Raw genomic sequence first — 26017 nt, forward strand, 5'->3', positions numbered from 1 at the left:
ATTAAAATGTCAAATGTTAATGTAGATGTAAGCAAAAAAAAAGATTGAATGACTATTATGTAAAAGATTTGATGGTAGTTATACTATAAAATTAGCCTCGTCTTTAAATTTGTAGGTGTGAATGAAATTCCGTGGCAATATTAGCGTTTAACATGAATAATATCTAATTTTGTAATCACCATTTAAGTCATATTTATAGTTCACAGAAAATTATAAATATATCCATTTTGGAATAACTTCACATGTGCAATGTCTTATGCATAAATAACTATTGTTAATACATAACTCCCTATATCTTAAGTTATTACTGTTTCGTTCCTATTTATATGTTGTTCTTACTAAAAATAGATGCTTTTTTATATTTGTCGTTTCACAAAATCAATGCATAAATGACATTTTTTTTTCTATTTTACCCTTGAGAGTTATTAGCCTTAAAAGTATGAATTTGACTAATACAAGAAAACCAAGTAATTTATTTATGTTCATTGGTCAAATTAATTAATCAAAATAAATTAGTTATGTTCATTTATTGAAAACTTCACTTCAAGATAACACTAAATAAGGGTACAATGATAAACTTATTTAGTTTCTTAGGAGCGTGAAGCTCAAAATTGATGACATATAAATAGAAACGAAAGGAGTTCGAAATAGTTACCTATACAAATTAGAAATAACAATGTCCAAATAAGATGATTTTTTTACAATTTTAGTAGGTTAGATTTTAGGCCCATCTGTAAATTAGCCCATTTTGCAAATCCAGTCCACAGTATCTAACCCAACCTGTCTAGTAGTGAGCAGTGAAGTACATAAGTTTCTTTAAGCCCACGAATCCATCACTCTCCACTGCAAATTAGGGTTTTTGCTACCCAGCATCTCTCGCCGTTCATTTCATCTTCCTTTGCAACCCTCAATCATGGCGGAGCAGACAGAGAAGGCATTTTTGAAGCAGCCAGGTGTTTTTCTAAGGTGAGTGTACTGACTGATGCTACATGTTTTTTCTGCTCAAGTCCGTGAGTTGAGAGGGATTCGAGGTTAAAATTTGCGTTTTGTTGTTTATCTGATTTCGGCAGCTCTAAGAAGACTGGTAAGGGAAAGAGGCCAGGAAAGGGAGGCAATCGATACTTTAAGAGTATCGGCTTAGGATTCAAAACTCCTCGTGAGGCTACCGAAGGTTCGTATTCATTTGCTCTAATTATATGAAAGACATTGCTCAATTACTGTATTTAATTTGTTTCTTGCTGGCCTCTGCATTGTTGATTTATAATTTAGATATGAGCTTTCCCAAGTATAGTGAATATAGTTGGGTTGTATATGTTATTATGGTCTGAATGGCGCAGAACTGAAATTCTACAAGGCTAGTTTTCGATTTCCACTTTCGATCTACGCAAAGTAGGTTATTTTCTTTCTATATTGTCTTGATGTATTGAGTCTCAACTAGTTTAGGATTAAGGTCGATGTACACGCCTTAAGCAATGGGCCTACTTGATGCAAATGGCAAAAAACTTATATTATGTTTCTGCAACTTAGTTGTCATTTGGTAAATCTTTCTAGTAAGAATTTGAAGTTTTTTGCAACGGCACTTGGTAAATCTTTCTATCAAGTTATAGTTTTTCCCCTGTAGTTGTCATTTGGTAAATATTTATATTATGAAGTTATTTGACATGATGACTTATTAGCTGGGACTCAAAACATTAGGATTATGCAGGATGCAGGTCATCCATCTGTGTTTATGGTACTGTCTTGCTTTGACCAATCATGTAGCCTTTCTTTGATTTTCTTTTAAATCTTCTACAAAATTTCCAATAAAACCAAAGCATTTAGGATTGAAGCACTTCTGTTTTTCTCTCGTTAAGCTTATTATTGTGCCTTTGTTTCACATAAACTGGATACTGGGTCTCCAAATATTAAATTTCGACTGAAGTAGGCTTCTGGAAATATGGACGAAGTTGAAAGTTGTTCATCTCTGTTGCTCCAAATATCATTTGATTATTTCCTGAATTTCCTTGATTTCCTGAGGTCTAACCTCATGTTTGGCCTATTTAAATTTAGGTACATATATTGACAAGAAATGCCCATTCACTGGCAATGTTTCTATCCGAGGACGTATCCTTGCTGGTACATGCCACAGTGCTAAGATGAATAGAACCATCATTGTTCGACGCAATTACCTACACTATGTCAAGAAGTATCAGAGGCAAGAGCTTGTCACTTATACTATGTTGCTCGCACTTTCTTTTTTCTTTTGTTAGTTTTAACACACGGGTTATTTCAGATATGAGAAGAGGCACTCCAATATTCCAGCTCACATATCACCATGCTTCCGTGTGAAAGAGGGAGATCATGTTACTATTGGACAGTGCAGGTTAGGACCACCTTATTTTGATTTCTCTATAGTTAATTTTCAACATTTGCTGTTATTGTACATGATAACATTTTCTGCTTGACAGGCCTTTATCCAAAACTGTGAGGTTCAATGTATTGAAGGTGATTCCAGCCGGTTCTGGTGGTGGCGGGAAAAAAGCTTTTACCGGAATGTGAACTTGAGTGTTTCTTTTTTAATGTTTACATCTAGGAATGATGTCAAGGCATTTCTGCTTTTACTGAATTCTCGTCTTCATTGATATTCCTTTGAGATTCAAATTTTGAAACTTAATGCTAGTAGTAACAAGCTTTTCTTTCCTATTGAGCCACTATGTGTACTGTTCATCTTATGAGAGGTTTGATTTGGTGATTGATTCATTTTAAAAAAACAGGATTTATGGTTATTTTAGTCTACTGGTACATTGCCATTTGCCACAATTAAATACTATACTACTATAGTATCAATAGATTTTCTTTGTTCTAAAAATGAGAGACCATAAGCTATTATACTTGTGCAACTGTTAATAAGGTTGGTACTAGTAGTAAGTTGTGTGAGTTTATATATGCAGAACCACTCTTCTTATAATGTTACCATTCTTTTTCCATCTTTGAGTAAGGTGACATTAAACTTTCCACTTCATTCATCTAGTTCCGCCTTTATACCAAGTAAAAATTTATTGCAAGTTCTCTTTATATTTTGTGACATACGTATATGATCTATAATAAGCTAAAAGACTTTGCAGGTGTGAATTTGCTTATACTAAATGGTCATAAACACGATAATAGGGTAACAACTAACTATTCTACACTATAATTCACAATGAACTTTTGATTTAGTTTAAGGGTGTGTTTGGTACGAAAGAAAAATGTTTTCTTGGAAAATAAATGGATTTCAAATTTATTTTCTCATGTTTGGTTGGTGAGTAGAAAATATTTTTTTAGTGTTTGGTTGGTGAATGAAAAATATTTTCCAGAAAAAATCTTTTATTTTGGCTTGAGACTAAAAAATACTCTTTAGGAAAATAATTTATGATCCGAAATCAACCCTGATAATTGATCTAGGACTCAATCCTGACACCCAAACTAGGACAAGACCTCGATAACCATTCCAAAATTCAACCTTGCGATTTGATCGAGGAATTTTTTTTTCAAAAAAAATATTGACTGGAGTAACGGGGAGGGCTTGGGGGTAGGGTGGCATAAAAATGATTTTTTTTAAAAAAATTGAAATATGTTTCAAAAACAACTTTTTTAAAAAATAAAATTTTGATAGGGTGGCGCGCCGAGGGTATGGGTGGAGATGGTGTAAAAAATAATTTTTTAAAAAAAGTTGAAATATCTCCCAAAAATAGTTTTTTCTTTAAAAAAAAAATAAAAATTGACAGGAATGGTCTGGGTGGGGGTGGCCGGGGGGAGGAGAAATATTTCTCAAAAATAATTTTTTCTTAAAATAATTTTTTGATAGGAATGGCCTTGGGGAGGGGGATGATATAAAAAATAAAATAAATAAAATATTTGAAATATTTCCTAAAATTATTTTTTAAAAAAAAAAAATTGACGGGTGTGGCGGGGGAGTGGTGTAAAAAACTAAATTTGAAATATTTTTCAAAAGCAATTTTTTTTTAGCGGGTTGGGTGAGGTAAGAAAAAAATCTTAAAATTTGAAACATTTTTTAAAATAATTTTAATTTTTTTATTTATTTTTTGGTTTGTGGGGGGGNTGGTTTGGTGTAGGGATAAAAATATATTTGAAATTTAAAAAATAAGAAAATTAAATATATTCTTTTTTTGAATGGTGAGAGTCAGGGTATGGGTAGGGTAAGAAAAAAAATTAAAAGATGAAGTAGAGTTTTGAAAAATGTTTTCCCTCAATTTTGGATAGAAAATCATTTTCCTTAAATTTGAGGAAAATGAGTTGATTTGAAAAATATTTTCCTTCATACCAAGCACACCCTAAATGATAAAAATTAATTCGCATGAATAGGCTGGAGAAAATGGCCAAATGACCTCTCAATCTATTATCAGATTACCAACTACACATCTATTTTTCACGGAGTCCTACTACCCTTGAATTACTTTAAAATGAAATAAATAACCCTGAAGTATTGAGTTGGCATAAAGAGTGTATTTCACTCTCTTTGAGAGAGTGAGTTGCTTATTTTTTTTTATTTCCATTTTTTTTTCTAATTTTCTTTTTTCTTTCTCCTTATTTATCTATATAATAACTATACCTTTTTCACCATTATCATTGTTGAAGCTTTTTCAATGGATGTTTGGTATAAAAATTATCAACAACTAATGCATTTTATGAATAAATTTTTTTTTAATAGACTTATTAGAACATATCTAACAAATTAATTTATTTTTTAAAAAAAACATACCAATTTTTTTTTTTTAAAGTCATGGACTCAAGAGTAACAAAATCAAAGTGAAGTAATTGTTTGAGCTGTCGACTGAATCTGACCCATTTAATGTGTATATGAAATTGTCTAAGGAAGAAAATCGAATTGGTTGAATGAAAGATTTGATTAGGACCGCTATCTTCTAGGCTCTAGAGATTCGGAGTAGTTGAAAAGGTGACTTGAATTTTCGTTTTTATAAATTATTAGAGATATACAAATTTATTGAGGTAAAAAATGGTGTTTATTATAGTTAGAATTTAAGAAATGATTGGGGAAGAAAGGAAGAGAAAGGAGGTGAACTTTTTTAAAAAAAATAATTATTAAATGGTGAAATACATGTGTCAACTGCGTGTATTTCACCACAAGACACATGTCTGGTAATGACATTTTAGGAAGGAAATAATTCCACTTTAAAATAGCTCAGAGGGGTAATAAAATACCCATAAAATATAAGTGTGTAGTTGAAAATCCGGTAAAAGATTGGGGGGTCATTTGGTCATTTTCTCAATAGGTTGACAACTAACTATTCTACCCTATAATTCACAATGAACTTTTGATTTAGTTTAAATGATAAAAAATAATTCGCATAAAGTGTGCCAAAAAAGAGCAGTGTGGGATAAAATAATCATATCAACTATATATATATAGTTTGGAATCAATTTTGATTTATTGATCTACGTTACTTTCAAACTACATCTAGACTATCGTTCAACCACATCTAGACTATCATTCAAACACATTTTTTTTTATCTTCTCTAGGTCAATGAATTTTATTATTTTTATAGTTATTAACAATTTACTTTTAACTTTAAATTTTTTTATATATAAAAAAAAGTTACACGTAAGAAATATAAAAATAAGATATAAGAGATCTGCAAAAAAAAATATTAATCATTCTCTTCTACCCTCAAATTGTAAGTGGTGATAGCAAAATAACAAGAAGCCGTCTTAGCTCAGTGGTAGAGCGCGTGGCTTTTAACCACGTGGTCGTGGGTTCGATCCCCACAGACGGCGCATTATGGCGTTTTTCTTCCTATGCACATTTTCTCCCCCTAAATAAGTGGGTTGAATCTGCAATTCTTTTTTTTAAAAAAATAAAAATGAAAATGTTGACCCAGGGTTACCCTAGATGTGGCATTATGGCGTTTTTCTTCCTATGCACATTTTCTCCCCCTAAATAAGTGGGTTGAATCTGCAATTCTTTTTTTAAAAAAATTAAAATGAAAATGTTGACCCAAGGTTACCCTAGATGTAACACGGCGTACTCGACCCCGAAAGAGTCTCATACAAGCCCTTAGCATAATCATAAACATAAGTAATAGAAATGATGCGGAATTTTAAAACTTTTTATAATAGAAGTCTTTTTCATAAAAGAAATATAAGAGTCTAAACCTTGTCTCAATCACCATCTAATACAATCTTAGGGACACCACCCTTTACAACATAGTCTTGGAAATAGATAATACAAAAGGAACTTAGAAACGAATAAGTCTTGTCCTCGAACCATGAGGACTCACCAAACTTGGAGAATAGTCAATCCAACCTTTACTTGAAAGGAGAAGTATACCTCAACGACCAGAACCTACACTTATAAGAATTGCAGCAAGCTAAGTAAAGTCACTCTTAACAACAATACATATCATACATGCAACCCAAGACACAAGTCTTCACATTCATGTACAATTCTCATAATTCAACCTTCAAGAATCAGAATTCACATTCAACTCAACATCTAGAATTTCTACATTAGACATGGATAATAATATAATTCAATTAATTCATACAAGACCCATTTACATGCTTCTAAAATCATCAATCCCAATTAAGATTACAATTTAGGACTAGAGGGGATCCATGGGTTCTTGGGGGGAATTTCACCAAAATTCAACCATAAATCGTTAATTCAATCATAACCCAACCTAATTCAACCATTGAAATCACTTTAAAAAGGAGCCCATGTGTTCGAACCAAAACCCTTGATTTGGGGAAAATTAGAAGTTTGAAAAACAAGTTTTGAAGGGGCTCTTTGGGTGGAATCTACCCAAAGATGAAAACTATCATACCTTGATGATGAATCCTTGAAGAATTTGATGAAAAACCCTTGAATTCTTGCAGCCCAAGCTTCAATTTTACTTTCTTCTTCTTGGGTTTTTAGAGAGAGAAAAATTGTGAGGAAGATAAACTTTTAATTTTGATTGGGTGTTTAATGACTAAAACTACCTTATATATTTATTTAAAACTTATATAAAATATACCAATTTAAAAATAGGACTTAAAAATAATATTTACAAAATTGTCCCCTGCCCACATGGACTTGCCAAAAAAAAAACTAAGGCAAAGTCCAAGGGAACTTTAAGGTCCTTGGAGTGGTCTGTCAGCCGTGGACCCTCCCTTGGACTTGTGCCTTAAGCTTTTTAAAGCTAAGGCATGTCCACGATAGTCTACACAGGCAGTGGGCTTGTCCATTTGTTGTGGACCCTCACTTGCACACGTGTACACTGCCTAGGCATACTAAGGCAGCCCCTACGTGAGGCGCTCCACGTGCAACGAGGTCCTCCACGCTCCTTGGACCCTCACGTGGTCTGACCTCTTGCCAAAATTGGCTAAGGCGGCAAAGTCCACGAGGGACTTGTACAGGCAGTGGAGGCCTTTCACGGGTCTTGAAGCCTCACGTGAACTTGCCTCCTTGCCTATACGGCTTAAGGCATTGGTTCAATAAGGCTTCTAAGGTTGGTGAAGGCTTTCTACCTTTCTTGAAGCCTCCCTTGAACAATGCCTTTAGCCCACACGACTAAGGCAAAGTTCAAGAGTGCTTCTAAGGGTAGTGATGCCTTTCGCCTTCCTTGAATCCTCTCTTAAACTTATACTTAATCAAATTCTTGCACTATTTCGCAACTCCCAATTATGCATAAAATTTTAAGATTCAAACGTTAGGCTCTAATTTCACCTATCAATTTTCTGCGTGTTACATTATCTCCCCCTTGGAAACATTATTAGTCTTGACATTAAATTCTACTCAGTGATAGAGCACATGACTTTTAACCACGTGATTGTGGGTTTGATCCCCACATATGGCGTTGGCGTTTTACCAAAGTTATTTTGATCATTTTTTTCTTTTTAGCACCAAATCATTCAAAGCAATTTTATTTTTCATCGATTGATAATGAAAATAGATAATTAATTAAAAAGAATTATTGGACTATCTTCTGAAATGCCAATGAATATATTTGTATTGGACGACATGTACTTCATTTTAGTTTACTAACAAATTAAAGCTGTCCATTCCAAAATTTTTAATTACTAATTGAAACTTTAACTAAAAGAAAACAATATTAGGTAACTTTTATTAATTTTAAATTATATACTTAAAGTATTTTTTTTTATAATTAATTTGAATTTATAAATTAAGATTCATATGTATAATTACTCTGACTTATTTAGAAAGGTGATGTTTAAGTCATTTGGCATACATCCCTACCCTTCACAAATATCTATGTAATGTTTTAGGAAACATTCAAAATTAATGTAATATTTTTTATTTTTTTAAACACCTTTAATAGTTCATTTGTTCCTTTTCAAATAAGAGTAAAATTTACCTACATTTTATCTTCCTCAGATTCATTTGTAAATTTATCTTTAATACTTTTCTCCATTTTGAATAGTTCAAATCTATTTCTAGGTGAAAAATGAAAAAATAGAAGAAGATTCAAATATGTTTTTTTTCATTTTTTCATCATATATTGATCTTAGATCTTTTGCAACTAACCAGAATGCCTCAATCCACTTGGAATATTCAATTTTGAGGCTTAAAGCAATTGATTTAGAGTCTGGATTAACTTTACTTGTGACTTATAAGTCAAAAATCATAAATTAGGACTTCTAAATTAGGATTTTTGACTTATTTTTATTATTTTAGCGTAAAAATAAGTGTTTCTGAGCACTTTCTGACTTTACCCAAAAACTTTAAAATTACTTTAAAACTATTTTAATTTAAAAACACAAAAATAAGTCAATTCATACGAGCTTTTTCACCAGTGCTACATGTAAACACACCTGCTCCTTTAAGTCATTGTATTATAGTAACTAATAAGCTTAAATCTTAAGACAGTTTGTTAGAAATTTTGCTCAGACTATAAATTATTGTGCGATTTTTTAGTATTGTTAAATATGATATGTGATTTTTTTTTATCCTTAATTTAGTTTGTTGAATGTGTGCAAATATATGCATTTTAAATTTGATAGTTCGTGACATTTAACTTATTAAAATATTTTTTTGATGTTTTTTATTTGATTTTCATCATTTTAAGAAAAGAACGAGACTTTTGTTTTAAAATGTAATGTTGTTAATGTTTTCGTTTAATTTGCTCAATTTATTATTTTGTTACTTTTTTTTTTCTTGATTAATAATCATGTCTAAAAAATAATTTCATAAATTATGATTACATATTTTAATTGTCTATTCTAATTTTAGTTGATGGAATATAACATAAGAGCAATACTTACTGAAGCCATAAAACTGCTCAAATCAACCATATCCAATATATTTTGGTATGTTCATTATTACCATAACATTTTTGAAGGTTAAGAACTAAAACTAACCACCGAAATCCTACAAGGAAATGTGGTAATAAAAAAATATTCAGATTTAAAAAAAAAAATTGAAGTTCAAAAGGCTTATAAGGTACTTGCCACTATAGAGAAGATTTTTGCTCTACGTAAAACTTGTCACCTCGATGGAAGATAAGATGTGGAAAGCGAGGTTAAAAGAATTTGAATATGTGATAAGGAGATGTATGAATGTCTCACTGGAAATGTATGAGATGTTGTTATAGATGATTTCAAGAGATTAGATAAAGGTAAACTGAATAAGTATTGGAAAGAAGTGAGTAGATATGACATTACGAAATTTCAGCCTACTGAATACTTGACCTTATTAGGAGTGTATTGTCTTGTTGTCGTCCATACTAGTGGTCACAATACTACTCTTGTAGTTTTTTGTCTTTCACTTTTCGTTGGTTCGTATAGTTCGATTATAGTATTATTTTATTGTAATGCTACTATCTATTATTTCTTATACTTTTTTTTCATGCACTATTTTATCTTAAATTGAAAATCTATCGAAAACGACCTTCAAATCTACTCCGATATGTTATTTTAAAAGTTGTCATTACAGTTATTAGTTATTACTATGAGAATTTGGTACGACAAATGATCTATTTTCTATTTTGCAATTGCAAGATACGAAGGATGAGAAGACAAGTGAACAATATGAACAAGTTTGACATACACTATGCATCAATTATGAAATCACTTCAATATTATTTGATTTTATGTTAGATCCATATTTATTTCCCCTTAAACATTTGTAGATATTAGCTTTGTATGCACATATTCAAATCAATTTGAGTATATCTGAAATAAATTTCTTTGCATACTTATCATGTTTGAAAAATTGCTCAATAGTATCACTTATTTTTTGAAGACTATAATATCATAGTAACTATTTTCAATAAAAAATCTATTATTATTATAATAATAATAATTGTTATGCCTAGTTTTAAACCAGTTTCATTTTTAGAATTTGAATTTATTAACATTGGATTTATCCCATAAAATCCTATTTTTGGAGTAAAATACTTACTATTAAGAAGGATTATATTCTCTGAACCCAAATTAAGAAATTAGGAGGGGTTATAAATTTTGCACTCAATTTCGAGGCAAAATCTATTATTACTGATTATATTTAACAATTTATTTATTTCCTTAATTCTATAAATCTTTCGAAATATGATTCTTTAAATTGATAATTTTTAAAACCGTGGAGGAATAATCTTTGTATAACCACTTTATTACACACAACTATGGACAGTTGACCAAACTAGTGCTGCCTTGGTCCCTTTACTTATTAAATTTTAACGCGACACACGTATAAATAATGAATTGTAAATTTATTCATTTATAGAGTCTCAGACATATTTATTAATTATATTTTTTTTAAAAAATAACTCAATATTAATAAATTCAAGATATAATAGGTAATTTTTTTTATTCATCCTTGATTTGTCAAAAATAACGAGTAAAAGGAGAATCAAATTAAAAAATATTTGACAAGTAAATGAAAAAGGAGGGAAAGTTAACTTTTCGCAGTATGTTTTTAGAATAGAACTATATAGACGAATAAAAACAAATAAAAATTAAAGGTACTTCTTCTGCCCAACAATAATTGTCCACCACTATATTATTTTGGGATATTGAACAATACTTGTTTAATTTATGAAATAAATAAATAATTTACACTTGGGGGTCGTTTGGTGTGAGTGATAAAAATAAATAATCTTGGGATAAAAATTTGGTGTCTTGTTTGGTTGCCATGTTTGGGATAACTTATCCACCTTTTATACCATAGTGATGTGATAAGTTATCCATATACACGGTGGGATCAGTTATCTCGAGATAATTAATCCTGAAATAACTTGTTCCCAACCAAACGACCCCTTAATTCCTAACTCCTCTATTATATTTTCAAGACATTATATTCATTATATTCAAAGAGTGATATAGTTAAATTACCTTTATATTTATAATTTCTTAAAATGTGCGCAAAATCAACAATGGACAAGTATTGAACATAAAGTATTAGTTTTAATTCCTAAAATAAATTCAGTTAATAATTCCAAATTCCAATAATCAAGCTTTGTCAAACACATTTCTCTTCCCATTCCCTCCAAAGTCCATACACCCCCACCCCCACCCCTACTCCCACCCAACTTACACAGTCGCAGAACCTCCATTAACGACTAGCTCGGTCGCTCGCTCTAGGTAAGTTTTGTGAAGTATTTTTATTCTCATTTTTTCTGTTCAATTACTCAAATTCGCTTTCGTTTCAAAAACCCTAGCATCGAATTTCTGCTTAATAACAACTACTAGTTCGAATCTCTGTTTTGTCAAACAAGGAAGAGATATGCACTTGAAATGACTTCATAACGAGTTAACAGCAAGGGAGATTTAGTTTAGAAACTTCATTTTGTCTAATTTTTCTACTTTTCATAGCTTCGTATGTGAAACCCCTTGCCAGGTGATGAATTTTGCCTTCTTCTTAGACGTAACACGGGTAAACTTCAGCTCCGATTTGGTGATTATTGAATTTTGTTTCTTAATTTTCTTTTTCCTATTTGCTGTTTGCTTCTGCAGAAATAGAGTAGTCAGGGACTGTCAACATGTATATAAAACAGGTAATTAAAAGTCTATGACCCTAAATTATGTGTCAACAATTGTGTATATATATGTTAGTGTTCTTTGGATGCTGACTTTGCTAGAGTGTTTCATAGTGATTTTTTTATTGGGGCATTTCTTCTGTTGTAGGTCATCATTGAAGGATATAAGAGTTATCGGGAACAAGTAGCCACTGAAGATTTCAGTCCAAAAGTTAACTGTGTTGGTAATGTCACCTTTACCGTTGGTATTGCCATGAAGTTGAGTTGTGTTGCATTTTGTTTTTTAACTTAGATATGTTTAAAATTTTCTTCTGTGCAGTTGGTGCAAATGGATCTGGCAAGTCTAACTTTTTCCATGGTGAGTTACCCTGAGGTTTTCTGGCTCATATTTTGATGAGTACGCACTACTTTTGTTTATATATTTATTATGTTCTGCAGCAATCCGTTTTGTCGTAAGTGACCTCTTTCACAATCTGCGCAGTGAAGAAAGACAGGCTTTGCTTCATGTATGTTCAACATTTAATCTTTGGAAATTGCAGTAGTTCATGTCCTTACAATGTTTGTGATATCTCCTTTTTTTTTCTCACACAGGAAGGAGCAGGTCACCAAGTGTTATCTGCCTTTGTGGAAATTGTATTTGATAATTCAGACAATCGAATGCCGGTAAAGTGTTGAACTTGGTATACGTACACCTTTATGCCATTTGTTCTGGACAAACAGTTCTGGCCTTGCCATATTTGCTGTCATTAGTTTCTAATCTGCAGTAGTTGGCTGATATATGGAGTATAATTTTGGCCACTCACTGTTACATTCCTTCGGCTAAAGTATGTAAAACAATTTGTGTGCAGGAATAGCATGTGACTTTAGATATGATGGCTTCTGTTGGTTCTTGAACTATTTTTATTTGCTAGGTCATTTCTCTCAGTGAGCCCTTCTTTGTGACTCACAGTTTGCTTACCTATCATATAGAAAAGTAAAGGGTGAAGCACACAATGTATGAATATGATTTGTATTCTCTAATATTTAAAAAAACACTACTATTAACTTAGGCTCTGATGTTTAGCCAATTTTTTTGTTTTTTTTTTTAAAATTGAAACATATTTTCCTGTAGAGGAGAACATATCTCTTGAACAATGTTTGGTGTTTGTGGACATTGATGGAATGTTTGTGGTTGAGTTGTGGTTGGGGGGGTGTTAGTTCTAAGCATGGTTGGGTTTTTGTAATTGTAGATAACACTGTTATGATGCCGATCTAATATACACACACACACATGTTACCAGTTTCAAAAAAATAGCCTTGGATTTGGGAGTTTTGGAGCTTGAATGCTGCACCCTTCAGTCCCATCAGAAAAGGGAAGCACGAAAACTGTTTCTAGCGGCTTTACACTTCAGCTGTGGTAGAAGAACAAGAAGTGGAACTGTTTCTCCCTGTTAAAGATTGCAAGGATAATTTATCCTCAAATGTTGGAGTTGTAATTTTAACCAAGTTACTGCTGAAAATTACGAGAAACATACTCTTGAGTAATAATTACCCAAGAAGAGCTACATTGAAGATCTCTTTTGTTCTCACCTCTAAAAAAATGAGGACAGGTTTCCACTTTTTGAGTAATTTAGGATCATATTTTTGGTGTAGAAAGAAGCAGAATAAGTTTCTATGGTTATTGGAACAACTTGGTACTGAATTTTACCCCCTTAATTCAGATCAAATGATTTCGTTGAATCGTGGTAGCTAAAGAAATTGGAAAATAAAGCGTCTGATCCTCCATTGTCATTTAGCAGCTCAGGTTCAAATTACCTGCCCCTTGGATGGGGGATATGTAAGTTTTTTTAAGAAAATAATGGTATAGAATATATTTATTCAGCTTTCGGTACCAAGTTGGTGCTGACAGAGGTTTGTAAGTCTGGTCTTGTATAGATTACAGAGCAAGAGATTCCAACAAGTCCATGCCATCAGACAACTCAGTTGCAAAAATTCCTTTGTGCCAATACACTATTCTTTTCATACATTTGAATTTAACAACAGCTATACCTTCCAACTTTCATGAAAGCATCTTCATTTCTTGCCAACCATATCGTCCATGCTATGTATATTGGAATCTTTCGTCCATAGTCTATGCTTGTCAAATGCTAATTGTTTTATTGGAGTTCTCTTCTTTGTAATTGGCGGTATTATTGATATGGTAATGGGCTCATATTGTGTAAAACAATGAGAAGATTGGGTAATTTCTGTTATGTCTTGAAACTCTATAGTTCCCGTGATTTTCCTTTAATGGAACAGGGATGAATATTGAAAGGCTTGTTATGATTGCTTCATTATTCCACTACTTGTGGATGTTGAAACAGTATACTTTTTGACAGGTTGATAAGGAGGAAGTACGGCTGAGAAGAACAGTCGGTCTCAAGAAGGATGAGTATTTCTTGGATGGAAAACATATCACGTAAGTATTTTAAGAGTGTTGTTCATCCCTCCCTAACTTCTTTGCCTCTGCTGTCAGCTGCATGATAGAATCTTTTATTATGTTGCAGGAAGACAGAGGTCCAGAATTTGCTGGAAAGTGCTGGGTTTTCTCGGTCTAATCCCTATTATGTTGTGCAGCAGGGAAAGGTACGTTAATATTGTTTTTCATGAAAAGGTACATTAATATTGCTTTTCTGCTTCTTGTTCATTTCTTATATTCTCCTCATTTTCTCTCGCAGATAGCATCATTGACATTAATGAAGGATTCAGAACGACTTGATCTACTGAAGGAAATTGGAGGGACACGTGTTTATGAGGAGAGGCGTCGAGAAAGTTTAAAAATCATGCAGGAAACTGGCACGTTATTATCAAAATTTATGCTTCTTGAATATCAATGTTGTGTTGCTAACATTTTTGATAATCAGGTAACAAGAGAAAGCAAATTATTCAAGTTGTTCAATACTTGGACGAGAGATTGAATGAGCTTGAACAAGAGAAGGAGGAACTGAAAAAGTATCAACAGCTTGACAGGCAGCGTAAATCTCTGGAATACACAATTTTTGACAAAGAACTTCATGATGCACGCCAGAAATTGAACGAGGTAAGTAGTCCAATAGCAGAGTTGAAAGATAATAAAAAATTGTTCTTGAAGTTCTAACTTCAGTGTTGTTTGAGTTATCCTGAACTGGGCTTTAATTGTAAGTCATAATTACCTATCAATAGAATAAAATAAAATAAAAATTGTGAGTCATAGTTTAGAAAATGTTACACGTAGAACCCGAGATATTAAATATTGCTTCTAGTGCACATATGATGAGAGTGAACTAATGCTGTGGTTTAATCTCATTAATTTCATGGACTCTTGCATTACACCTTTTTTTGGGTGTTCATAAACCTGAACATTGTTGAAACTGTTCTTTTAAGTATTCCTCCTATCATTTTATTTTAAATGCCAGGTCACAATTATATCTCGTATTCTTTTTCTTTTAGATGCTTTTGAAGCTCCTTTCAATCGGCCACACATTTGTTAGTTTATTTGATGCTATTAATGTGGCTTGGGAGAAATGCTCCCTATTGAATTTGTAATCTTGTCAAGGGGAGCCTGAGTGTCCCATGATGGTGACTGCTCTTGTCTATGATAACAGATCATATTTTAGATAACTGGCTGTATTTGCTTTGTTACCAGTCATAAGTTAATGCAGGACTTTGATTGGTAGTGATCTATCTGTCTACTTTGCTATGCAGAAATATAGCTTAATGTACAATTACTTTCATCAATTGCAGGTAGAAGAGGCTCGAAACAAAGTTGCCGAGAACTCTACTAAGATGTATGAGAGTGTGCTGGAGGCTCATGAAAAGTCCAAGGAGCTGGAGAAGTTGTCCAAAGATCTGACAAAAGAAATTCAAATTTTAAGCAAGGAGAAAGAAGCAGTAGAGAAACAGCGGACAGAGGCTATTAGAAAGCGAGCCAAGCTTGATCTTGATTACAAAGACCTTCAAGAGAAGATGTCCACAAATATTAAAGCTAAAGTATTCTTTTATTGCATGACAAATAATTATTCTTCCTAATTGCAAGATTATAATGTCAAACTAGCTATAAGAATGAACTTGTCATTTTATACTTTCTTTGATTCAGGATGATGCACAGAAACAACTCATGATTCTGGAGCGAGAAGTTCAAGAAACAAAGAATGCACTCAATGATATCAAGCCTTTGCATGAGAAACAAGTAAAAGAGGAGGAGGACATCACTAGAGGGTATGTCAATTGTATGAGGCACTCTTTTTATCAATCTAAGACTCTGATAGGCAAAATTTCAGAAAAACACTGACCTTTTAATTTCACTACCAGAAAGAGTTTCGGTCCCTGAGCATATGAGATTTCAAGAGAGACATGCTTTATGAGTTGTGTGCTTCTTAAACTATTTCATCAGGACAAAAAGGAAAATAATCAATGCCTGTTTTCTTGTTTCTTGCTGGTCTCTTCTGATACATAGCTTTGAACCGTCTGGCGCAATGGCTGATGTTAATTTTATATAGCTATATGTGAACCAAAGATGCAAGATATGTGGTCAAGTTGTTTCATAGTATGTGATTGTGATTGTGTTTTGTATTTGGTTTCTTTTTTCCTATACACTGGTTGTTATAATAGATTTGACAATCCCGGTGTCTTCAATAGGATTATGGACCGTGAAAAGAGACTTAGCATTCTTTATCAGAAACAAGGCCGTGCCACCCAATTTGCGAGCAAAGCTGCTCGGGACAAATGGCTCCAAAAAGAAATTGATGAATATGAGCGAGTTTTATCTTCAACCTTAATGCAGGTAATCCTTGTTAAAATTTTTAGCGCATGGAGCTATTTTGTTGTTTTCTTACTCTTTAAGCTTTTGATTTATGTTGTATATAAAATGTATACTGAAACTTTTAGAGTCGAGTTTACGCTCTTTCCTCCTCTTTCGATAAGCTTTTCATAGCCTAAACCCATAAACCCAGTCCACTTGCAGCCATGTTAATCAAAATAACTAAATTTAATGACTTGATCAAACACTATCCCTCGTATTATAAGGTTCTCTCACCAGGAAATTTTCGGACCATCTTTTCCAGCCAGATAGCAAGCGATCACTCAACAAAGAACATTAACTGAAAGCGGTCCTAACAAACTAGATGCACGCATCAAGGCATTCTGCCAACGAGCGAAGGCGATCACTCAAGACCACCATTTGAGTGTGATTCGCTTTTCTGTTGAAAAGTACTATCCAGACGATCAACCATTAGGGCATATGACTAGTAAGGTAAATCAACTTATCTATCGGCGAGATGCAATGAATTCATTTGCCTTCGACATGACTTTTTGAAATGGGATTTTGAGAAGGTGGAGTTCAGTAACCCAGTTAGTGACCGAGGAGAAGTTGACAAGAAGACAACTAATGGAATGGTCCGAAAGTCGCTATAGAGGATCTATTTTGAGGTTTTACACACTGTGTATTAAAGGCAACAAAAAATGGTCTTCAACTTATTATTTAGTTGTTAGCATAAAACTTAATGGTGTTTCATTATATATTTACCTTTTAAATATACAATTTTTCAATATATTATAATCGTGGTCTATAGCATGACATTATTGTATGGTTCTTTGGTAAAAAATTTCTCCCTTTTGGCCTTTTTCCATCAATTCTTCTTTCACTCAATTCACTTCAATTTATTATTTATTATTCCAAGTAATCTTACTTTCTTACTTCAAAGACCACAAAGTCATAAAATTAAAATAATAATGAAACAGGAATAACAATTATTATTGTTAACGAAAATAATTGTGGACAATTGAAAGAGTATCTACTATTTATTTTTAGCATTTTATTTTTCTTATTAGGTATATGTTTTCTTCTTCTAAGGAGCAAACTGTATTTTTGGAATTTTATTTTTCCTATATGTTTTCTCCTCCCAAAAAGCATAATATCTGTGTTTCTTTTTATTTTTGGCATTTTATTTTTATTTTTCATATATGTAGTAAATTTAGGCATTGAATAGCTAATGTATTACGTCTCTTAGTTCATTATTGGTATTTATGTTTGTTGACAATTTTTTGCCTTTCCCCCCCTCAAATATTTTTCTATATATTTCCTGAAAAACTCTACTATTAAGTCCATCATTGTGCACATTCATTGCTCAATTAGAAAGGAAAGACACTTTAAGAATTTTAACTATTTCAACATCATAAACCATCAAGAATCCAAAACCTTTTTGTGAGCTTGCAACTTTTCTACCATTTCCTTCACAATTTAATTCATCATAAGCCATCAACAAATTAATGCAATTTCCTCCCTTTACCACATAGTGCTTAATTATTTATTTGGAATGGATTCAATCAACAAAGATTCACAAAGCTTGGCAAATGACTACATGTCAGTCTTTGTCTTCTAATCAATGGTTTGTGACGTTGTGTATAGAAATAATTATAGCCAGCAGTACATCTTATATAAACGTGGAGACAACAATGTAGTGTTTCGATAAGCTGTAATTGCACTTTTGTGGAATGATTAATTTGAAAATTATATCCTAAAATATGGAGGCAACAAAGCTTGGTATATCTTAGCATGGTGAAGGTGGGAGCCAACTTTGTATGTGATCCTTTATCTTTTTTAGTTATTTCTATCTAAATTTTGTATACCCATATATAAGCTTTGTAAGTATCAAATTTTAATTGAAAAATAATTCCTAATGTGTATCTAAATCACAATTATATTGTTGGAGAGCAACTTCTATTTTACTTGGAATTTGGGAAATATTAATTATGAGGTCCCTAAGAGATACCCTTCGGGGTGGCCCAGTGGTTTGGGCTTGGGTTCTTCCATGTTGGAGGTCTCAAGTTCGAAATCCCTTGCCAGCAAAAGCAAGGGTTTTGCCTTCTGGTTCGAGCTCGTCGCACCGGGTTTGCCTAGTGCGGGTTACCTCTCCTATGTGATTTGCGAGCTATTGCATAGGAGCGAGGGTTTTACCCTGTGCGCACCTAAAGGGTAGCGGCTGCGGGTTTCCTTTGTCACACAAAAAAAAAAAGGTTCCTAAGAGATGAAAATATTATAAAGCACTTTCATCTTTTTATTTCATTGTATTTTAGGAGTAATTTAGAGCTAAATAAAGGTTTTGAGAATCAAGCTTTGTTTATTTTATTTTGTATCATATTTTTTGTTTGTTGTGTATTGGTTACTGTCGAGAATATAATTAAATAATAAAAGTGAGAATATAATTAAATAATAAAAGTGTGTTCTCTCTAGAAGCTTAAGCTTTTACATGAGATAGTCACACACTTTAACATGGTATTAGAGCAGACAAAGGTCCTGGGATCGAACCTCACCTGCACCCATATCAAAAAAATTTCCACGTGCTTGGCCCATGAAAAAGAATCAAGCCCATCCGTGAGGGGGCGTGTTGAGAATATAATTAAAAAATATAAGTGTGTTCTCTTTAAAAACTTAAGCTTTTAGATGATATAGTCACACACTTCAACAGTTACTTGAGGATATGTGTACCAAAAAAAAAAAAACCTAAATTGAGGTGCACTTGTAATATTGATTTCTTATGCATTATATTTTTACATAATTATCTAATATTAAGGAGTGTAATGCGATTTATTATGCATTATACTTTTACATAATTATTTGATATTAAGGAACTCACATTTCTAGTCTCTAATTTATTTGTCTATCTATATATAATATAATTTTGGTCTTGTGAAATTGATGCATGTGATGTGATCGTATATTATTTTCTGATTTATTTCCTTCTTTTCTCTTACTTGCACATTTTGTTAATTTCAAATCCCATTTCTTTTAAAAAATATAACAGCTTGACTTTCCATCTTCCACTATAATTGTTAAGAGTACTATCTATTAAATGCCAATTTTCATTTGTAGCATCAAGTCCTTTCCATCAATTAGATTTTTTTTTCAAGTAATTTTGTTCCTTTTTTATTTTTTTAATTGATGTAAAATCTTAGGTTTTTGGAAACTCTTGGTTTCAGAATGAGGGTGCTTGCATTATTTTTATGTTGAGATAAATAAAAAATAAAAGTTTCTATGTTTTGATTTTCAATGAAAATTTAAGGATATATTTTGATTTTCCAAAATCCAATTTTTAGTTATTTTTAATATTCAAGAACAATTTTTTTTTCACTATATTTAATTAGGTTTTTTGCGATTTTCGTGATTGCGCGAGGCGCGGACATGTTTACTAGTTATAGCAAAACCAGATGTCTTAACTTCAAGTTAGATGCCACCAACAAAAAATTCTTTTAACATGCTTGGTCTTTGAAAGCAAGAGTATGTGCTGCTAGGAATTGATATAGAAAAGAACTAGCTGAAGCAACTATTTCCATCCATAAAAGCTTAAAATTTCCACGACTTTCTTCATTTCTGTTATTTCTTCCTCCATACTACTTCAAATTGTTCTTTCTTTGAGATGAGAGTCTATCGTAAACAACCTCTCTACCTCCAAGGCAATAGTAAAGTTTGGGTACCCTTTACTTTCCCTAGACCCCACTTTGTGGGAATACACGGGATATGTTGTCGTAAAAGCTTAAAACTTCACATGAGGTGAGACTCATAATGACAATGATTTAGCAGGCAAAGTTTCCTGCATATGCAGACAAAGACTTTTTTTTTTCCGTTGAGAATAAAGACTCTCTGATACCACTGTTAGAAACAGCTACAGAGACCATAGAATGTTCTTTATGTATAACCTGATTAATCTAACAGGCAGCTTTTGTAAGCTCCCTTTCCTTCTTTTTACTTGTCATATTTTTGTTTGTCTTTTGTTTTTTGTGTTAAATAAGAAGCTTCACTTTTACTAAAAAACTGAGGAAAAGATTAGTACTCATTACCATCACTATGATTCTCTACTTATTGTCTTAATTCCTTTTTTTTCTATCTCAGGAGAAAAAGCTTCAAGATGAAATTGATCAGCTCAAAAAAGACATGAGAGATCAAGATGATATAATCAAAGTTCGTAAAGTTGAAGTGGACAAAAAAGAAACCTTCATATCTGGATATCGAAATGCTTATAATCAGTATAAAGTGGATAGAGACAAACTGCATGATGAGAGGAAGTATGATCCTTTTCAGTTATCTTAGGCTTATATGAGTGTTTTTTGAGCAGTATTATTTATCTAGAAATATCTGAACTCTTCAATTTCGTATTTGTGTTCGTCCCAGGTCTCTGTGGACACAGGAGACTGAACTGACTACTGAAATTGAACGGCTCAAGGCTGAAGTTGTGAAGGCAGAGAAAAGCCTAGATCATGCAACTCCTGGTGTGAGTAACTGCTTTAACATGTCATCACGTAACATTCCTGGGCTATATAGTTCCAACTTTAAAAACTTGGCACTTTTCTTTTTTTCCCCTTAATTTCATCAATGATAGTAATCCATTCTTCCAATATTTAACACCTGATTGATAAAAGAAATAAAAAATATTTAACACCTGATTGCCGAGAAAACGACCAAAATGGTCCTTAATATATGAGGGTTGAAGATTTTTGGTCCTTTATATATATCATCTTATTGAAATAGTCCTTAATGTATACAAAAAAAAATGACTATTTTGGTCCTTAACCTAGAACTAACCATACAAGTGAAAAATTTCTGTTAAACTTAACAGTGGGCAGCACAAAATTATCCCTTTCTCCCTCAGTTTTCTCTTTCACCACCTTTAGAGGGGATGCTCCATTTTCAATTCACCCACTTGTCATATTCTTGTAAAAATATATATATATATATATAGATACACACACTACACTCATTTGTTAATTCCCCTCTAAAATAATAATCCCCAGCAACTCCCATTTTTAGACACAAAAAAAAATCGATCCATGAAAATAAATATGAACCAAGTAAATTAGATAAAACACTCCATTTCTCTTTTAGGAGATCTCCATAAGTAAACTCTTTTCAAGACTAATAACTTTTTTATGTATTTGTTTTTTATTTCGCTGATAACATTAAAGGGTGAAAACGGAATGGATAAAGGTGAAAAATATAATCTTAAAATATTCTTTGAGATTTGAAGAGATTTTTGTGTGTCAATTTTTTTTCTGGTAAAATTTGGTTTTAAAAAGGAGGGNGTAAATTAGATAAAACACTCCATTTCTCTTTTAGGAGATCTCCATAAGTAAACTCTTTTCAAGACTAATAACTTTTTTATGTATTTGTTTTTTATTTCGCTGATGACATTAAAGGGTGAAAACGGAATGGATAAAGGTGAAAAATAGAATCTTAAAATATTCTTTGAGATTTGAAGAGATTTTTGTGTGTCAATTGTTTTTCTGGTAAAATTTGGTTTTAAAAAGGAGGAGGGTAATGGAGAGAAAAATAAATCAATTGAAAGTTACAGCAGAAGAAAGAAGATAGAGGGAGAAGAGGTTTGCCATGTGGTGATTTTGTGGGACCCACAGTTAAGTTCAGCAAAAAGTATCACTGGTATAGTTAGTTTTATGGTTAAAGACCAAAATGGTCATATTTTTATATACATTAAGGACTATTTTAGTAAGGTAATATACATAAAGGACCAAGAATATTCAAGCCCCATACATTAAGGACCATTTTGACCATTTTCTCCCTGATTGCCAGATGCCTGGTATGAAGTTTGAATTGCTCCTGTTATCAGTAGGTGTTGTCATAACTGCATGTAGTGGGCATTATGTATTCACCAGGGAGGATGGTCCAGTGAAATCCCTTGGTTTTTACTCTTGAGCCTAAACCAATTTGAAATGCTTGTTTTCACGAGTTGAGGTAGTCAAAGAATTAAAATTTTCTGTAGCGAAAAAAATCAAAGATCCCAGGAACTGTGATGTATAAGTAAAATATAGGTATTTCGTGTCACAATCTACAAGACCTATTTGTGGGAGACAGGCTAAGTCTAGTATTATATAATGTCTATTATTAGGTTAAGAGATAAGATCACCGGAAAAAGCTTACCCAGGTGGTACCATATGTACAACTACAATAAGAGTTAACATAGGAATAGTAAATGTACAAAGGAGCACAAAACTGTGATAGGCCAAATTAGCCTAACTATGGATAGTCTCTTAAGTCTGTTCTATATAATTCTAACTTTCTAAGTGAACTCAAAGAATAAACCTTTGAGGTGTTTCAATTTCAACTTTCTGAATTAGGGGTCTTCCCATTTTCAAAGCATCTTACAATTATTTATATCATGATATTGTCTTGAGACTGCATTCCCATGTTTGTCCCTGGTTGTTAGATCTTTATTCCGAGAGAATAGGGAATAGAAGACAAAACTGGAATGGATGATTAACTGTCATTTCTATATTCTAACTTACCGAAATGGTATGTATTCCTGCACAATAAATATGCTAGATTTCTCATTACTTTTTTTTTTTTTGGAAATTCTCAGGATATAAGAAGGGGTCTGAATTCTGTAAGGAGAATTTGCAGAGAGTATGAAATCTCTGGAGTATTTGGACCAATTTTTGAGTTGCTTGAATGTGAGGACAAGTTTTTTACAGCTGTTGAAGTTACTGCTGGAAACAGGTATTGATCAAAGTTCTGCCAAGGACAAGAAGCTGTTGAATGCTGATTATTGTCTTTTGCAGCTTGCCAAGCTACAACACTGCTTTGTATCTGTTCGGTGCGTATACTGACACGACTTGCTCTCTCTGTCTTTGCAGCTTATTCCATGTTGTGGTTGATAATGATGAAACATCAACTAAAATTATTAGACACCTCAATGCTCAAAAAGGTGGACGAGTTACATTTATTCCATTGAACAGGGTTAAAAAACCACATGTTAATTATCCACAGGGCTCTGATGTGATTCCGCTTCTGAAGAAATTGAGGTTTTCTGATTCATATTGTAGGGCATTTGAGCAGGTCTGTAATTTAGTTTCACGTAGTATTGCAATATTCTCAATCACTTCAGTCATGGCATAACCAGCCTTTTGTGTCTGGTCCTTTGGGGCTTTTGTTGTAGATTTTCACTTGCCTAATCTGTTTAGGATCAGTATAATTTTAATTTTTGTTCATATACAGATTACATATAGTTTTCTGTTAGATCTTTATATACTTCATCCATGATCAGAAAAAAAAGAAAAAACTAAGTTGTGGCTGTGGTTGTCTTCTCTACTCTTTTAACTGGAAGTTTGACTGGATTGTGGAGTAACCATCTCGATTCAATTTGTATTTTTATTCTTTTAGTTTTAGTATATTCAGTAAAGCTGTTATTACTTCTAACGCCTATTATTCCAGTAAAGACTTTATATATTTATCTCTGCTAGGTGTTTGCAAGAACTGTAATTTGTCGAAATCTGGATGTTGCTACCAGGGTTGCTCGTACCGATGGGCTTGACTGTATCACTCTGGAAGGTTAGGTCGTGAGCGACCTTATTCTGACTACTTTGATTGGTTTTTAGTAGAATTAGCCTGATCTGACCTGCCTTGTTTTTGCAGGTGACCAAGTTAGTAAAAAAGGTGGCATGACTGGTGGATTTTATGATCATAGACGCTCAAAATTGAGGTTTATGAGCACCATCAAACAGAATACAGTGTCCATCAACCTGAAGGAGCGTGAACTTGAGGAAGTTAGATATAAACTTCAAGATATCCTTACTGGGTTTCTTTACATCTTAACATTGTTCAGTACCCTTTTTACTTTGGTGTGTTATTCTTTTCGATCTTTGCTAATACTATTGCTGAAGGAAATTCCCTAGACTTCTGCATACACTTCACTCATTTTGTTCTTGACATCACACATCTTTGGCTACGTTACACGGTCAGTGGTTTCTAGCAACTGTGAAATTTTAGCTAACTAGTAGGTGCTAGCACCTGTGGAACTTTTCCTCAGATGATATGGTTCGAACTCAAACTAGAAACTTAGTTAATGAAACAACCGCTAATGTTATAATTGCATGTATGTTCTTTCCTCATCATTTAATTTGCGAAAGGGGCTTACAGTGCACGAAATGCTCGTTTTCTAGTGAGAGGTTGGAGTATATGTACAGCCTTCTCCTTCCTTTTGTGCAAGAGAGGCTGTTTCCATGCATGTTTCCTCCAACTTGTAAGTTCATTGAGGAAGCAACTCAGCTGTCGCACCATTGTCTATTCACTTTCATGTGAATTTGATTCCGTGTATAAATGAGTCACGTGCATTTAGTTAATTGCTTGAACAATTTTAATATATCCTACTTGTGTGCTTCTAGGTGGACTGTGGACACTGTGAGAAATATATGAGAAAAATATTATTGAATTGTTGTTGTGTACATTATTACATTGAGACCCTATTTATAGACCCTAGAATACAATCCTTTACCAAGTAGGATACTATTTAGTATTCCTATTTCTATTTCTATTACTATTCCTATTCTAATAGGATTGTATAAACCTATTCCTATTCTAATAGAATTGTATAAACATATTCCTATTCTAATAGGATTGTATAAACCTATTCCTATTCTAACCATGCCATTGCACAGGCAAAACAGAGATCTCACTCCAAGGAAACCATGAAGGAAACCACTCTGGTACAGTAAAATAATCTGGTTTAAACAGTGGACTAGGAACACCTTCGCCACGATTACGTCGTCGCAGAGGATCAAATGAGGTCCCTGGGGAGGTTGTCAAAGCAAATGGAGCCCATATGCTTGTTGACGATAGAAACAAGTATAAGTCAATGTTGATCCGTCTATATTCAACTCTCTGGATGATAGGTGGTTTTGCTTTCATCATTGCTTGTNAGTGATGCATGTTGAGTAAAACACAGAAGGGAATTTTACTCCAATTTATTATAAAAGAAAACCCCGGAATTATATAGTATTAATTTTGTACATATTGAAGTTCCAGAATCTCAGAGCCCATTAATTCTTTTAATACATTCCAAGCTCAAGTGAGAAGACTATTGTCAAATTGTATTAGTTAATAGAGATCATACAACACTCAGGCTGCCTTTTGACAAGTTTTTGGCATTTCAGCTTTTGTAGCCTGCCACCCAGTCCTTAACTTTCTGTGGTGCCTTACCAGAAGATTGATTTGCTTAACGAGGCAGACTGGATGTCAACCTGAAAATATCTCCACACTGTT

At 32.8% G+C, this 26017-nt stretch overlaps 2 protein-coding genes and 1 non-coding gene across 3 annotated transcripts in view; all 3 read left to right on the forward strand.

Annotated features, from left to right (window-relative positions):
* LOC125872947 (structural maintenance of chromosomes protein 3) overlaps nucleotides 1-26017 on the forward strand; it is a 138320-nt gene that overhangs the window by 105833 nt on the left and 6470 nt on the right. The window contains exons 2-20 of the mRNA XM_049553764.1: nucleotides 11529-11581; nucleotides 11954-11994; nucleotides 12125-12200; nucleotides 12296-12334; nucleotides 12415-12482; nucleotides 12568-12639; nucleotides 14334-14413; nucleotides 14502-14580; nucleotides 14673-14790; nucleotides 14859-15034; nucleotides 15718-15963; nucleotides 16070-16191; nucleotides 16612-16756; nucleotides 20861-21033; nucleotides 21140-21239; nucleotides 23340-23476; nucleotides 23614-23815; nucleotides 24220-24307; nucleotides 24392-24541. Of these exons, the coding sequence (XP_049409721.1) occupies nucleotides 11980-11994; nucleotides 12125-12200; nucleotides 12296-12334; nucleotides 12415-12482; nucleotides 12568-12639; nucleotides 14334-14413; nucleotides 14502-14580; nucleotides 14673-14790; nucleotides 14859-15034; nucleotides 15718-15963; nucleotides 16070-16191; nucleotides 16612-16756; nucleotides 20861-21033; nucleotides 21140-21239; nucleotides 23340-23476; nucleotides 23614-23815; nucleotides 24220-24307; nucleotides 24392-24541 (2086 nt within the window). The 5' untranslated portion in view covers nucleotides 11529-11581; nucleotides 11954-11979. The remainder of the gene's footprint in view (nucleotides 1-11528; nucleotides 11582-11953; nucleotides 11995-12124; nucleotides 12201-12295; nucleotides 12335-12414; nucleotides 12483-12567; nucleotides 12640-14333; nucleotides 14414-14501; nucleotides 14581-14672; nucleotides 14791-14858; nucleotides 15035-15717; nucleotides 15964-16069; nucleotides 16192-16611; nucleotides 16757-20860; nucleotides 21034-21139; nucleotides 21240-23339; nucleotides 23477-23613; nucleotides 23816-24219; nucleotides 24308-24391; nucleotides 24542-26017) is intronic.
* Nucleotides 807-2686, forward strand: LOC125872964 (40S ribosomal protein S11). Its single transcript, XM_049553784.1, has 5 exons — nucleotides 807-966; nucleotides 1071-1171; nucleotides 2050-2194; nucleotides 2273-2362; nucleotides 2448-2686. The coding sequence occupies exons 1-5, from the start codon at nucleotides 914-916 to the stop codon at nucleotides 2536-2538; spliced, it is 480 nt and encodes a 159-aa protein (XP_049409741.1). The 5' UTR covers nucleotides 807-913; the 3' UTR covers nucleotides 2539-2686.
* On the forward strand, nucleotides 5705-5776 carry TRNAK-UUU (transfer RNA lysine (anticodon UUU)). Its single transcript has one exon. It is a non-coding gene; the product is annotated as a tRNA-Lys (tRNA).

The sequence above is a fragment of the Solanum stenotomum genome, chromosome 8 (genome assembly GCF_019186545.1).
Source record: "Solanum stenotomum isolate F172 chromosome 8, ASM1918654v1, whole genome shotgun sequence".
NCBI classification, from domain to species: Eukaryota; Viridiplantae; Streptophyta; class Magnoliopsida; order Solanales; family Solanaceae; genus Solanum; species Solanum stenotomum.

What these genes read in the sequence shown, in the direction of transcription:
- LOC125872964 (XM_049553784.1), top strand. Translation starts at nt 914, where the DNA reads ATGGCGGAGCAGACAGAGAAGGCATTTTTGAAGCAGCCAGGTGTTTTT. An exon ending in TCCTCGTGAGGCTACCGAAG is followed by an intron (nt 1,172 to 2,049) that starts GTTCGTATTCAT and finishes ATTTAAATTTAG; the next exon opens with GTACATATATTGACAAGAAA. An exon ending in TATGTCAAGAAGTATCAGAG is followed by an intron (nt 2,195 to 2,272) that starts GCAAGAGCTTGT and finishes GGGTTATTTCAG; the next exon opens with ATATGAGAAGAGGCACTCCA.